Source organism: Rhinoraja longicauda, chromosome 33 (assembly GCF_053455715.1).
Source record: "Rhinoraja longicauda isolate Sanriku21f chromosome 33, sRhiLon1.1, whole genome shotgun sequence".
Classification (NCBI taxonomy): Eukaryota; Metazoa; Chordata; class Chondrichthyes; order Rajiformes; family Arhynchobatidae; genus Rhinoraja; species Rhinoraja longicauda.
In genome coordinates this window covers 18,566,996-18,583,726 of record NC_135985.1, presented here as the reverse complement: position 1 = coordinate 18,583,726, position 16,731 = coordinate 18,566,996, and the positions used below count along the sequence as shown (strand labels likewise).

The 16,731-nt window shown below is 39.7% G+C and overlaps 1 protein-coding gene across 3 annotated transcripts in view; it reads right to left on the bottom strand.

Annotated features, from left to right (window-relative positions):
* Window positions 1-233: 233 nt before the first annotated feature.
* map2k5 (mitogen-activated protein kinase kinase 5) overlaps window positions 234-16,731 on the bottom strand; it is a 239,605-nt gene continuing 223,107 nt past the window's right edge. For all 3 annotated transcript variants that reach the window (XM_078427570.1, XM_078427571.1, XM_078427572.1), the window contains one exon: window positions 234-1,184. In XM_078427570.1, coding sequence (XP_078283696.1) covers window positions 1,080-1,184 — 105 coding nt within the window. In that variant the 3' untranslated portion in view covers window positions 234-1,079. The remainder of the gene's footprint in view (window positions 1,185-16,731) is intronic.

Below are 16,731 nucleotides of genomic sequence, written 5' to 3'. Positions count from 1 at the left end.
TGCATTCAGAACAAGCAGATACAAAGATGTAAATGTCACCAATGAACATGGAGATAGTTTTCTTTCTTTTTGATTTACCATGGCTCCTCCTTCTGGCCAACACATCACAAATCCCTTTATGTAAAAGCACATTTTGCAGCTGCCTCGAGGGAATAGCAACTTACAACTCACTTTAATCAAGAATATGGTCTTGATATACATTACTGGGGTTTAACATTTTATTTAAAGTTTGGAAAATCAACAGAAAATGTTCACCACTGAATAAAATAAGCAACTTCTTCAGAAGAAAAATGTATAATGTGTGACTGCACAGAATACTCTGTTGATGAAGTGCAATGCACAGCAAATTGATAGTGATACACCGACTGATTTCATCAATATAAAACTGTACATAATGTGCATATTTTTATCTAAAATCCACATTTTACAAAAAATACACCATAATTGCATAACATAGCTTTGGACGCATTATAAATTGGATCATATTATTTAAAATAAATGACAAAAGAAAACAAATTTAAGGCCCAATATGTTTGCATTCAAAATGCTTTAAAGCAATTGCAAGAAATAAGCGAGCATCCAAATTTCTAACTGTTTTTCCAACGTTGGAGAGTGAGAGATGCTTGTCTTGCTTTCCATATCAGCATAACTTCAGGTCCAATAATAGGATCACTCTCTCCAACACAATATTATCAGTCTCATAAGAGCAGGCAGAATGTGTCAGAATTCACAAAGGACAAACAGGCACACATGAATGGTGCAGTGAATTAGACGTGAAACTCCTGGGCTCTGCTGGTTGAAATGCGAGGACCCCCTGTGATCTAACCCTTCTCATGGACTATCTATAGATCATGTCATGATGCCAGTAATTGAGACCACCTGCCAAGTCAGCGGACAGTTACAGATGTCGTCTGCTCAGACGAGAGATAATGTAAGGCGTGCTGTGGCCATGGAACACTCTGCCACATTGATCTGGCAATACTGGAGGGGGGGGGGGGGGAAATAAAATGGCTTGCTCTGTTGAGATTTTATTGTCTTGATAATATTCTTTTGAGTAACGCCACTGGTGTTGTGGTTGGTCACTGGATCCCCTGTTGTGAACGCCTCTCTTCAAGCATCCTGCAGACCCACATGGAAACCACCTCAGAGTTCTTGTCATTGTAGTGCACAACAAATGGATGAACCTGCAAAGAAAGGTTGTGGGGAAAAAAAGATTATAACAATGATTTTACTTTGCAAGTGAAGCAAAATACGTTGAAAAATAAATCCAATAACTATTGGGATTCAATTATATTTCCCAGGTTTTTCCGCATTGAGATTCTCTTTCAAAAGTGACCACAGAAGGAAGCACGCACACAGGCATTCCCTGTAGTGTAACATCCTGATTCAGCAATGTGCACCCCTGGCATGAAGCCTTGTTTGACAGGAGTGCGGGTCCCAGAACAGCTCTGTAATATTAAGGGACCTATCTGCGACCTAGCTCACATTAAGTGTAGATCCACAGCAGGAACACTTCATTGCTGAAATTACCTGCTATTACACACTACAGAAACTTTTACTTACATTTCCTGACTCAAAGGATTCAAGCTTTTTGCACACTGTTGTGTTGAATGGTCGTATGTGGAGAAGTAAACACTGTTGCTCGCAGCTGAACCTAAAGTGGTTGTAACGTGCTGTGTTTAAATAAAGTGGTCAAAGAGGAGTCATCTGGAAGGTGGGAAGCTGGAGTGCAGAAGATGTCTGTTTGGACTTGTTACACCAAGGAAAGGAGGTTTGGGGAAGCTTTTCAAAGAACACCCAGGATTAGACAGGAGCCTGTCCCAAAGATCTAATCAATCTGCAGCTCCCTATTTCAGGTGTTGCTTTATGGCTAGGTTCAGCGAAGAGATGATGAGGCCATGAGAAATGTTGGGATGAAAAATTGTTCTATTTACTAAATTTTACTAAATAATCTCAAGCAATCTTTATTTAGTCAGTACTAGAGAAATTCCTTAACCACTTGGCAGACAACAAACCACGGCTGTAAAATAACACCCTGTATAGAGGAGCAAAAACAGAATTGCTGTCTAACTTTTCTCAATTTATGAATGGGATTGGGCTCAAAAATCACTAACGAGCGAGGGAAGGAACCTCTCAACTGCATTCACGGTTGGATTTAAAAATGCACAAAGTTAAGTTTCCACTAACAAATCATATATTTGTGATTTTGCAAAAGTGAACTCAGTGTTCCACTTTGTTCCACTGCTCGAAATCAGGCCCAACTGGCTCTGTATGCATGGGAATCATTACAAATGTCAGAACAGATGACTCCAGATATTGTGGGTCGCCAGCTAGCTATCAAACATTCTGGCTGATTTCCCACTTCTAATACAGCAAGGACACAGGGTAACCAGTATTACAACAGAGCTCAAATAGCAACATTTAAGTCTTCCCATCTTGTTCTATACTATGAGAAACAGTTATCCTTGAAAATAACTTAATTGACTTTACCAAATCATGTCTTCCAATTTAGATAAACATGACCTGCCATTTCTATTAGACCGTAGGTACACCCCTATTGCTATTCACTATGACTCAAAATAGTAATTAGTCTGCTCCTGACCGCGAGGTAAAGCTTCCAACATCAACTTTGACTTTCTCTAATGGTCCACCCACGATTACAAGCCGCTGATTGGGAAAGACCATAAAAAAACAACCCCTCTTTTACCCGTAACATTGTCACATTCCTTTTGGTAAATTTTGCAATGCATATAATGGTTGAAATGCTCCCTAAATTATGCGCCTCTTCGAACACATTTCCTGCATTATTATTTCTTCATTTTATAAGTACTATATTTAGGCAGAGCACTCTGAAATGTTCCCGAGATATTAATACATAATTCCAAGACTTTCCATTTCTTAACAGCCCTAGTTTTAGAAAAAACAAACTTACAGGACTAGTTTTGCTAGGAACTATACATCAGATGAAATCAGCGAAACTATTTCAGGTTTATAATGGAACTTGCTCTATGGACTCAAAGCTTCCAATATTTTGGGAATGGAGTGTCAAGGAAATATCTAGCCATTGCATTATTAAAAGGAGGTCCAGGATGAATTGGCATTCTGGTGCTTATCATATACACCTTCCAAGCACATTTTACACAATCCTTAGTAATGGATTATACCCGAAAGAAATAACTTGAAAACATGCAGCAAGGGATGTAGGTAACTGCATAACCCTCCCCCTCTCCCACAATTTACCCACCCCTTCTTTCCCCCACTTTCCCTCCCCTGGGTCGCACCTCGACTCGCACCCATTTCTCCCCTCCCCCTCCATTCCTTCCTCTAGCTTGCAACTCTTCAATCCCTTTGCCTCACTCCTTCTAGTCTTTTCATCTTGGCCTTTGTCCAACTATCTACCTGTCAAAAACCATCCTCACCTGTGTCAACCTAGTCCCTGCCTGGCTTTTTTCCTGTCCTTCCTCTCTTTCTGCTTTCTTCTACCTGCGTCCCCCTCCCACCCCCAACAATCAGTCTGCAAAGGGTCCCGTGCCGAAAATTCAGCTATCCATGTTCCCCTGAGATGCTGCCTGACCCGCTGAGTTACTCCAGCACTTTGTGTCCTCTACATGAGATGCTGCTATTTTAACCAGTTTAGGTTTCAATTTTTTTCCACGAAGTATGCCAATTTATAAATTTTGATTCATGTTCGGGTAACATAACAGCACCTGTAAACTTTTAACAAAATGAATTCACAGTAATGCATAGTGTATGGTGAACTATTTCTAATCTTTCATACCGAGCAGCACATTCAGAATGTCACTGAATGCCAGTTTAATTGAATCATTAAACCACCAGCACATAAAGTGGTACAAATACTGGATAAAATGGCACAGATTTACAGTATTCTAGATGACCTTTCCATTCTCATACAATCTGCTGCTACCTGAGTTGGAATCAATAACTACAACACTAACCAACAAGACCATTAGTTGCACAGCCAGGCCAGGCAGTGCCACTTTGAGCATATCTATTTTTTGGAGATGATCCATTTTTTTTAGGACGAGGACATACTGTGAGGTGGAGTTGAAACAACACATTCCTTAAATTGCAGTTTCTAAAGTAGACAGTGATAGTTTAATTACTGCCGTCACGCACAGTGTGTTGGATTCAAACCTGCATCAATACACTCTTCATAAACTCAAAGATCTACTCAAAACACGGATTGAGATGAATGTTGTAAATACAATTAATATAGGTTTTTTTGTGGATTAATAATATGAACAAATTAAAAAGTACTAAAGCCAATTAAATGAAAGAAGAAAACAATTAAGAGGTTACCACAGAATAAGGAAACAAAAGAAGACAAACAAAAATATACTTAAAGTGGGCTGCTGGAGGGCTATCAATGAATGGCTCCACAGGAAATGAAACTGCTTAGCAATTGAGCCAGGAAACTTCCAGGACTGCTGTGCACACCGGGTGGTACTTAAGTTTCTTGACTTTGATATTTCTTGATTGGCATTCAGGTTTAAAAAGTTGGTGACCATTACTCCCTGTGATGCCACTCAGTGACAGGTTTGCTGGTTGAGTTCAACTCAACTGCTTCCCACTGAGTGTACAAACCTGTAATGGCCAGTCTCCATAGAGAAGGAAAATTAAAACTTTAAATGTCGCCCAACTAAGTCAGCTTTTTGAAGCGAATGTTTTTAATCTCACCTCAATAGGGGGAGCAGGGCAGACGGTACATAATGAGAGTAATTGTCCCTTAATTTACCTTCAATTTATACGGTAATGCAGACAGCCGCAAGATAAAAACAATTAGTTCTTTTCTTGCAATTACAGTAACTGTACTGAGTAACTCTGATATCAAGAGCGGCCGTTTTCTATGCATAATAACCCACAGAGTGAATGCAAATATTTCAACACCTGCACTAAACAAGAATACAAATCTTATCTTGGATTTTACAATAATGATAGCGCTCTTTAACACCACGGTCAAAAAGGTAGCGATTATGTCCGCTGATGCTTGTGAGAAATTTGACTAGTTTCTTCAAACCCTGGAGGAGTTGTTCTGCAGAAGAAACCTCTAAGAGGTCTGAGCTGAAGACTGTGGGTAAATGCAAATCAGTTAGGTTTGATAGCGTGAGAACCCTGGCACTAGTAGCAAAATTAAATTGCTTTAATTCTCTCCAGCGGTGCAGAGCCTCATCCGAGGAATGAAAAGCTTGAAGTAAATACAACTAAATAGTACAAGCTGACCTTTTCTTCAAATCTTGGTTTAGCGAGCATGCTTACAAGTGAGTAAACGTGACTCTTAATATGGATCATTATACAGCAATATTCATAAAAGGTTATGTAGGAAACAATACGGGCAAGTTAACCCATGCAGCGAAACGCAGTCATTGTTACTTTTAACAGTAATCCTGAACAAGAAGCTAAACAAGCCGTGATTGAATGAATCTACGACCACCAATTTGTTCTTTCTAACTTCCCTGAGTCTCTTTTTTTGTGCAACTCCATTTCCAGATACTCATTTCCACTTCCAAATCTTCTATCCCTCATAATATACCAAAATACAAACTGTTTTTAAACAAGGCACAAAGGGACTCGAGGAGGGCCATTGAAATTTATATGCCCCAGTAGCTTCTGTGTCATTTAAACCTTCCATAAATGCTGAGAAGCATGCAACAGCCGGCAGAATTTTATTAAGTGTCATTCATACAATGATATGATATTAAATATTTCAGGCTCGGCATTTTCTAATTTATGGTATTTGACACAAAACACCATAGTAGATACACTCAAAAGAATATACAACATAGCATGAATGTGAATCTATTTGAGGTTCAGGAAAACATCTAAAAATCAGGTGAATTTGGTAAAAATAAATGTTCTGATGCTCCATGGACATGCACTCGCTGAATGAGAAGAGGTCATCAGGAAGAGGCAGAGTCAATGGACTGGAAAGCAGGCCACGGAGTGAGTGCCAGCCAGACTAATTTTCTGTGTCAACTTTGAAAATTAGGTAAACAGTGACAAACCAGCCTCTTAAAATCAACTTGTCAGTTCTCATTTTGTTGAGAAAGGGTAATCTGCAGCTACTGGCAGCCCACAGTGTTTTCTAATAGAGGTTAAACTTCAAGGCTAACAGCACCCTATCCGGGCCATTCCGATATTTAAAAAGCTGGGTGGCCGGGGACAAACATATAATAGATCTTCTGAAAATAATGCTGAGATATTTATACCTGTTTTACGCTGATTTTGACTCTATTTTCTCATTTGAACAATTGTGAAATGAAAATATCGCCATAAACTACAGTGTACACACATACTGTATATAACTCAGATCTGGTAGGAATGGCCCTGAACTAAGTGAGCCACATTTTAAAGCCATGTCCCTCAACAACTTCAATTCCTCTGCATAGATTTGTACTCCAGAAAGCGTACAAATAAAGTGACATACATTGAAATATCTGGGTCAGGCAAGGTTACACTCCACAAATAAGGAAGAGAAGGCAAGCATCGATTGCCATTACATTCTGTGCTCTGAGCCAGCCACTGTTTCTCATAAATTTGATAGTGACCTCCAGTTTTCTCATCCTCTATAAATTCCTCAAATTCTTTCCCTTCATAGTAAAAATTATTTTCTTTTGATCATGGTTTTGCTGTATTGAAGGTATTGACTCATGTTCAGTGTAATTCAAGTGGCCATTCTCAAGTAAAAATGTGGTCATGCCTGATTGCATGAACAAGCATTGGGACTGCACAGGTAACTCTTTTGACTAAGTCCATGTGCTTTGCATGAGAGATTTATTTTACAATGATCAGGTATAGGAACCCAGCATGATTCTTTCCCTCCTCAGCTAACGACTAAGGATAATTATAGTGCTTGGTAGAAAAAAGGAATTGCAGATGCTGGTTTACAGAAAAAGACACAAAGTGCTGGAGTCACTCAGCAGGACAAGCAGCATCTGTGGAGAACATGGATAGGTGACGTTTCCTGTCGGGACCCTTCTTCAGATTCCTGGAACACTCCCCACATAGCACCAAGTGGGAATCAAAGCTGGAAGGGCTGCATGGCTCAATACCGCTGGCTCAAAATTTGATTGCATTGAACTCAGTTGATTTCAGTGCAATATGGTTGAAATGTATGTGAAAAAGATTATTGTCTATTTTTAGGCTATTCTGAATTCCCTTGCAAATTCATTGAGGCATTTCTCACAAGCCAGATAGATGTCATTCCTCAATCAGCGCTCCCTCTGGAACTTTGCACGGATATTAGACTATGTTGTCCCAGCACAGCAAATGGTCTCATTGGGTATGTAAACCTAATGAGCTCAGTGCTGCATGAAAAACTCCCCATCTCTAAATTATGTAGCTCCTCCCCCGATCTTCCCAAGGGACCATACTCTCCAGTCACAAATAAACCTCCCCCCAGTCCATCAAACCAACACCTGCCCTACATCCACCAATCATCTCCCCAAGCTGCAACAACTCCACCATCCCCTGATCTCCCACCTGATCCAGTAGTTTCCGCAAGCCCACGCCAAAGCCCCCTTCAGGTTTAGGTTTCTTATTCTCACTTGCACAGTGAAGTGCAGTGAAAATGTTTGTTTGCATGCTATCCAAACAAATCAGATATACCATTTTTTAAATACAATCAAATCAAACTCAAGCACAGGTAGAGCAAAAGGGGAGATTCAGAATGCAGAATATAGTTTCCAGCAGTGTAGCGCTTCAGAATCACAGAAAGTCCAATGTCCACCAAATTGTCCATACCACCACTTTATTGATTACTGACATCAACCACCAACCTACCCCCCCCCTCCCACAGCAGACTTATTTTCCAACACCCCTCCACTGACCAATCCTCACAACCTTGATTGGGTCTCATGACTCATAGGGTCTACCACTGGATGTCCATTGAACTTTCACTGGAGCATAAAAATGGTGGCTGGGATGGAGACTGATTCTTCCCCAAGCTCTCCACCAGCGGGAAGAATCGGTCTCCATCCCAGCCGCCATTTTTATTTTCCAGTGAAAGTTCAATGGACATTCAGTGGCAACCTCAGGAGTTGCAGAAGTTTGCAGCAGCACCATTAAAGGACGTGGAAGGAAAGATCAATGAACATATTTATTGTTACACCACTAGAATATCAAGGGAAACATCTTTATCCTACTTTGTCAAGGCTGGAAAGATGTCAAGGAACTATCCTTCTTAGGTTAATTCTATTTGGTGGAATTAGAAACTGATTTTGATTGATGTGTGTGTAATGTTCACAGACTACAGTGAAACAACAACAAAAAAGCTGCTTTAATAAATAAAAATAAAAAACGGCAAGTTTCTAGTTTAGTTTAAATTTAGTATTCAAAATACTGATCATCAGTGAGTGATGGTAAGATACCACCTTTGGTCCTTCATCACTTGATGGTAAGTCTTTTTACAGTGTAATGAACTCATTGGCTAAAAGGATTGTACTGTACATTACTTGAGTGAAATCACTGCTGCCTGGCCACTATTTCATCCGGACAATGCAACATCCAGGGCTCATGAAGAAACTTTAAAGAGATTAACATCTGTATTTTTCCATTTTGAGGGGGAACCAGTATATGATCTTAGAGCATGATCTGTGAAATTGATATTATATTAAATAATATTAAATCCTTTTGTCAATGATTAATATGATCTGAAAGTAGTCAGATCAGAGAACTATTCCACATTTGTTGTGAAGGACCATAAGGAACTGCATGTTGCGGGATTGGCAGGCAGAAGGAACATGAAGAAAAACATTTGTTTGGCAAACATTCAAGTATTAGGGCGGATTCCTTCAAAAACACAAAATCTTCAATTATTTTCACTAAAGATTTCACTCTCAAATCCCGACATGTTGCTGACCGGCCAAAAGATCAATAGAAAATTGCGTTCAACCCATAATTGGTTTAGCAGAAAACAAATGCTGAAGGAATTTAACGAGTCAGATAGCATCTGTGGATGGAAATGGCCAGATGTCGTTTTTACAAGATTTTTACCATTTCCTTCCACAGATGCTGCCTGACCTGCTGAATTCCTCCAACACTTTATTTTTTGCTCAATATTCCAGCATTTGCATCTCTTACGTCTCAATACCTGCTTTACTTAGTCATCAGCCGATCACTCTGATAACTTAAAATTATATTAGCATGTTTGCCTGAAATAAAGAAATGAATGTGGGAGAGAATAACATTTATTATGACCTGTTAAATGCTAGTAGCATACATGTTTGCAGTGTAACATTAAAATTGTGGAAAAAATGGTATGATTTTGGAGCAGGTTGTGAATTCTAATTGAGGTTTCTACTGAATTCCTCGAGAGATGGACATACTTTACTGGTTATGTAGTCAGTGTGGGTACTACCTCTCCATCAGATAGTGCACATTGAATATATGGGAATGTAGAAACAAAGAACTGCAGATGCTGGTTAATACATAAGAGGACACAAAGTGCTGGAGTAATTCAGCAGGTCAGGCAGCATCTCTGAAGAACATAGATAGGTGAGGTCTTGTTCAGACCCCGTCTTGAATATTAGTGTGTTTTGTGGTGTTCCTCCATGAGCAGCATCACAGCCAATCTTGTCGCTCCCACTAAACATGTGCAAGTTGCAAATGGCCACAGCATATTCACCTTATTCAGGAGAATACTGGAAACAGATTGGCATGCTCTTCACTGGAAAATGTGACAGATCTTGATCAAACATGTACCCAAGATAGAGAAAGGAAGAAATGTAATATGAAATTGTACTGGTAATTATATTGCACTGATCAATTGAAATATTTTAGGCTGTTCTATTTATAAACTATGTCAATGTTTTTTTTACAGAAATCTTTAACAGAAATGGAGGGTGTAAAGATATGAACTGTCAGCCTAACGTATTTCTGCAATGACAGGATCATTCCGAGTCAGCATGGATTTACGAAGGGGAAATCATGCTTGACAAATCTACTGGAATTTTTTGAGGATGTAACTAGGAAAATTGACAGGGGAGAGTCAGTGGATGTGGTGTACCTCGACTTTCAGAAAGCCTTCGACAAGGTCCCACATAGGAGATTAGTGGGCAAAATTAGGGCACATGGTATTGGGGGTAGGGTACTGACATGGATAGAAAATTGGTTGACAGACAGAAAGCAAAGAGTGGGGATAAATGGGTACCTTTCGGAATGGCAGGCAGTGACCAGTGGGGTACCGCAAGGTTCGGTGCTGGGACCCCAGCTATTTACGATATACATTAATGACTTAGACGAAGGGATTAAAAGTACCATTAGCAAATTTGCAGATGATACTAAGCTGGGGGGTAGTGTGAATTGTGAGGAAGATGCAATAAGGCTGCAGGGTGCCTTGGACAGGTTGTGTGAGTGGGCGGATACATGGCAGATGCAGTTTAATGTAGATAAGTGTGAGGTTATTTACTTTGGAAGTAAGAATAGAAAGGCAGATTATTATCTGAATGGTGTCAAGTTTGGAGGAGGGGGAGTTCAACGAGATCTGGGTGTCCTAGTGCATCAGTCAATGAAAGGAAGCATGCAGGTACAGCAGGCAGTGAAGAAAGCCAATTGAATGTTGGCCTTCATAACAAGAGGAGTTGAGTATAGGAGCAAAGAGGTCCTTCTACAGTTGTACCGAGCCCTGGTGAGACCGCACCTGGAGTACTGTGTGCAGTTTTGGTCTCCAAATTTGAGGAAGGATATTCTTGCTATGGAGGGCGTGCAGCGTAGGTTCACTAGGTTAATTCCCGGAATGGCGGGACTGTCGTATGTTGAAAGGCTGGAGCGATTGGGCTTGAACACACTGGAATTTAGAAGGATGAGGGGGGATCTTATTGAAACATATAAGATAATTAGGGGATTGGACACATTAGAGGCAGGAAACATGTTCCCAATGTTGGGGGAGTCCAGAACAAGGGGCCACAGTTTAAGAATAAGGGGTAGGCCATTTAGAACGGAGATGAGGAAGAACTTTTTCAGTCAGAGAGTGGTGAAGGTGTGGAATTCTCTGCCTCAGAAGGCAGTGGAGGCCAGTTCGTTGGATGCTTTCAAGAGAGAGCTGGATAGAGCTCTTAAGGATAGCGGAGTGAGGGGGTATGGGGAGAAGGCAGGAACGGGGTACTGATTGAGAGTGATCAGCCATGATCGCATTGAATGGCGGTGCTGGCTCGAAGGGCTGAATGGCCTACTCCTGCACCTATTGTCTATTGTCTATTGTCTATTGATATTGTAATTTAAAAAAATATGATCATCTCCAGCAGTTTATCTCTGAGGTAGTAGCTATGCTGTGACAATGTCACACGGGCATCCATGAAATTTAATGTTGGCACATGAAGTTGCTGCTCTTTAGTTTACTTGAAAAATGGAATGCCCCACAAAGGAAAAACCTGTTGTGTACCTGTGATACATAGAGTCGTACAGAATGGAAACAGGCCTTTCGGCCCAACTTGTCCATTCTGACCAATACTCCATCTACACTTGCCCACTGGCCCGAGTTTGGCCCATATCCCTCTAAACCTTTCCTATCCATGCACCTGCCCATGAATTAAAAACAGAAGATAGACACTAAATGCTGGAGTAACTCAGCAGGACAGGCAGCATTTCTGGAGAGGAATGGGTGACGTTTCGGGTCGAGACCCTTCTTCAGACGTCTCACCCGAAACGTCTCCCATTCCTTCTCTCTAGAGATGCTGCCTGTCCCAGAGTTACTCCTGCATTTTGTGTCTATTTTCAGTGTAAACCAACATCTTCAGTTCCTTCCTACACGTGAATTATCAATGTTAGCTTTTTAAATTCTATTTATCTGAAGAAAGCATTTTGAGCTGAATTAATCTAGGATGAAATACTGATGATATTAGTCGTGTTACCTATTCTGTTAAGTAGCAGAGGTGCTTTGAGAGTGTGCATTATTTGCATCATTGCAACACAATACGTGATTTGACTAACTCTTTGCAAGTCTTGTATGCCACACGGTTTCAAACTGTGGAAGAAGGAAACAAATGTAAAATGACTTCAGAAAGAAAATAAAATTCACAAACATTGTGCCGAATTCTGATTGTATTTGGAATTTTACATTGCTCTCTAATTGCTAAGTTAATACAATTATTTAGATCTGCTTAGTTTTACTTTCCTACAATGGTCTTAAAGGGCCAAGCCTGGTTGAATGTAGTTCCAGCTCAGTAGATAAACTGAAACAATTTTGCAGCAGGCAATATCAAGGGAGACCTTGTAATATTCCCTAAAAAGTCCAGTGACCACAATATTAGGTATGCTTATTCTGAAAATTAATTTCAATAATTCTCCCTGTGGATTTAATCCGGATACAACTGCAAGCAATTCATCTTCAGAATTAATGTTAGTTTATTTACTTTATTTCAAAATTAAACCATTAAATTGGGAGTAGGATGAAAACAAAGTCTATTTATGTAGTTTCCTTAATCTGGTAAAGCAGCCTAAGACGGTGATAATTACCACCAAAAATGAAAGACGGAGCATATATCAAGGTCTTCTCCCCAAACTAATATTTATGCCAAAGCAATTACTGGTAAAGGCAAAACCTGATCATACACGTTAGATTTTTCTCTTAATCATATTTCATTAACATGCTTAAATGAAAGACTTAATTTAGGTGCTGAGAATTTAATAGCATATTCACACTGTTAGTAGTGGTGCGACACCAGCACAGTTTACAATCATGTATTTCTACTCTCCTTTCAATAACATTGCCTTGAGGCATGAAGATTGTTGTACCACAATTCTACTCAAGTGCACAGATGTATAAGGTGATTGGGGTCTGATGCTTACTGGCTGTATTCACACTGTGGCCATTGCATGGTGGCAGTCGCGTGAGATATAGGTGCTCTAACTGCAAGAACGAATCCTAAGATTGCTGTTCATTTGCTGTGCAAATTCCATCTTGAAAACTGTGCTCCCATGAGACCTTGCCTTAAAACTAGTTATCTGGGAGAAGAGAAAGGGAATGTAGTTTGCTTACTGAAAAGGTATTGTTATATGTATGTAGTATATTAAAAGATCACCTTTGTATTAAGGTATGAATTTTTATGAAGATAGCAAGGATAATTTCTAGACTATCCCTACAAATGTGTACAAATATAGGCTTAAATAAAAGTGACAAATAATACCATTAGACTTAATTTTAGATCATTATCTCATTTAATTTAATATTTAAATCAATGTTCTCATTTCATTTAATATACCCCACTGCATACAACAAGCGTTGAAGTACATCAGCGTCACGATACTCTCAACAAGTACAACAATAAAATTAGTTGACTGGGGATATTATAGCTATTCTTAATTGGTCTCAGCCAGTAATAGTTTTTCACTAAAATTAATATAAGCAATTTTAAATAACTCTTCTTATGATTAATAAGTTTGAAAATTAAAGAGTCTAAAGCAATTACAGAGTACTTTTGGGCAAGACCTCATTAGGGGAAGTAGCACGGATATTGCAGTCGAATTTATAAAAGACAGATTTAGGGTTATTTTGCTGAAGACAAATGTACATCCTCAAAACTGCATTGACATTTTAACAATAGGTCATTGTTAAAGAGATGCCCACCTACATTTGCATGTTAATTATTTCATCTTGAAGCTGATGTGGGTCAGGAAAAAAACTGTACCAATATAAAAGCCATTAGCCTGATGCTTGCTCTGGCTTCAATAAAGCACACAGGCAACTTAAATCGTTAAAAAGGTGTTAAACAAGTTTACTGGTTCAACTACATCACCAATTAAGTACCTTGTTAATTAATCCCCTGTTCAATAGTAAGAGAAATTATTTTCCTTCGCATTCATTGACACAGACATGTATTTGAATGAAAGACAGATTTCACAGTTCGTCTAATCTATTTTTTTATTGATTATATGCTTAGAATTTGTGCAGAAGAGCCCGAATGGCTTGGTTAGCGAGTGAGCCACATTTATGAATTCCACGTTGCAAGGGAAAAATTAATATTAGCAACCAGCGCAATCTGACTGGGTCTAAGTTGATTGAAATGAATTGAAATTCTTGTCAAACTCATTTGAACACAAGAGTGCAACGTGGACAATTAGTTCCTCCATATGAATACTGAACAAACACCGGCCTGGCGACTGCTTTAAGACAGTTAACCTACTGTGTCGAGTAGGAAAATAACCAAAGGAGTCTCTATGAAATATTTAATCTCTCAGTTGTCACAGGAGTTTGACCAGCTAAACAAGACAAAAATCGATTTTTTGGTTCCTGCGAATCAATTCTGAAAATGATTAAAGCATCTGTTTTGGTATGAATTTGTTTACTCGATCAGCTTCCTCCCTAATTGCGGTTGTTTATCTCTGAGCATCCCCGAGGCCATAATCTCCATCTCACTAATACTTAACACTCAATTCACATCTAAAGCGCTTTCTAATTCTCAACAGGTTTTCCTTTGAGGGGATGGCCTCTTAAAATTATTGAAGCCATGAGCAGCTAGGCACAATCAGCACTAGCGGACAGTGACAAGGAAGGTGCTAAAAGGCTTTCATCGAATGACTGCTGTTGTCAAAGATTTAGTGTAGAAGCACAGAAAGTGAAGGTGTCAAATAAAAAGTGAAAGGTAAATTGAGAAAAAGCTTAATTGGAGGAAAATACATGCTTTTGAGCTTGGGCAACAGGGTAAGGAAAATAACTGCAGCCTCCTAAATATGAAGACCAGAAACAGGGCCTATCCACTCCTTCTACACATGCTGCCTGTCCCACTGAGTTACTCCAGCACTTTGTATTTTAAATTTCGTGAATGAGGTGGATTAGAGAATCAACTGAGAGCACAGTAAACACGAGGAATCATGGTTTACCAGTACTACAGAAGCATGGCTTAAAGCGTGGAATTGTAGAAGAATATTCATGCTTACAAGATTTTCAGATGAGAAAAGGGATTATGAAAAAAACTGATCACAATAGTTTTAAAAAAAAACAGAAGATAGACACAAAAAGTTGGAGTAACTCAGCGGGACAGGCAGCATCCCTGGCGAGAAGGAATGGGTGGCATTTCGGGTCGAGACCCTTCTGCAGACAACAGTACAAAAAAACAGCACAGTTGTAGGATAAAGAAAGGTTGATTGCAGCAGAGGTGAATAGTAAGCTGGTTCAGTATACAGGTAAGAAAGTAGCTGATGCAATCAGTATAAATGGATTATATTGGCAATATTAAAAATACGTCTGCGCTTTCATCTCTGATTGAAGCCACACAGTTGAACTGAAGAACAAAGATGGGCAATTACACTGATGGGAGTTTCCTGAAGACATCAAAACATTTGCAGACCGAGAGGATAGAAGAATAAATATGCTGCCGTTTTCTGATATGTAAGAATTAACAGGGCATTAGTCTTAGGGGATTTCAGCCACCTTAATATGAACCATGAGGCATAATCCTTTAAAAATTCAGAGGGCATAGAATACGTTCCTTAGCCAACATTTAGCAAATCCCGCAAGCAGGGAGATGATTTTGAATATTGTGAGGGATTGATGCTGAGCAGGTCGAAAGCTACTGGTGGGACAGCATTTTGGTGATAGCAATCACAATTCAGATAGATTTAGGACAGGTATTTAAAAAGAAACCAGGATAAACAAGGAGTAAAATGTCTTATTTGAGGTAAGGCCAAATTTACAAGGGTGGAACAGGAATCAGCAAAAGTGGGTTGGAAACTGCGGCTTGAAACGAAACACAAAGTTGGAAGTATAAAACCTTTGTCACCTTTGAAAACTACTTGGAAAAATATTTGATGTTGCTGAAATCACATTGGGCAGAATCTTTGGTGGTAGTAATCAAAATTCAGTTATAATTATGTAAAGGAAAAGACATGCCAGCAATAAAAGTTCTTAATTTGGGGGGAAAAAAATACTAAGAGGTCTGATTTGAAGAAAAATTAAAGAACATAACACTAACGTCTCTACTTTCTCAAGAGACTAAGGAAGCTTGGCACATCTCCAATGACACCTACCAACTTCTAAAGCTAAGGTAGACACAAAATGCTGGAGTAACTCAGCGGGTCAGGCAGCATCTCGGGAGAGAAGGAATAGGTGTCGTTTTGGGTCGAGACAATTCTGTAATTTCTTGCGGCTTTGGACAGAACCGTTCCCAAACCAAGCTGTGGTCTTGACCCGAAACATCACCCATTCCTTCTCTACCGAGATACTGCCTGACCTGTTGAGTTACTCCAGCATTTTGTGTCTACCTTCGATTTAAACCAGTATCTGCAGGGTTTTTTTCCTAAACCTAAAGCTACATCCTTTAAAATATACCATTGGGTTGCATCACAGTTGGTTTGGGAACAGTTCAGTCCAAAACCACAAGAAATTACAGAATTGTGGATGTAGCCCAGTCCATCACACAGACCAGCCTCCCCACCACTGATGCCAGGATGGCACGGTGGCACAGCAGTAGAGTTGTAGAGCAGAGACCCGGGTTCAATCCTGACTACAGGTGCTGTCTATAACCTGTGACCATGTGGGTTTTCTCCGGCTGTTCTGGTTTCCTCCCACACTCCAAAGATGCATTGGTTTGTAGGTTAATTGGCTTTTGTTGTCCCTAGTGTGTAGGAAAGTGTTGTGTACAGGGTGGTCACTGGTCAGAGCGGACTTGGTGGACCAAAGGGCCTGTTTCCGCACTGTATCTAAAGTCTAAAGTAAATCTAAGGTAATCTACACTGCTGCCACAAGAAAGCAACCATCATAATCAAGGGCATTGTTCA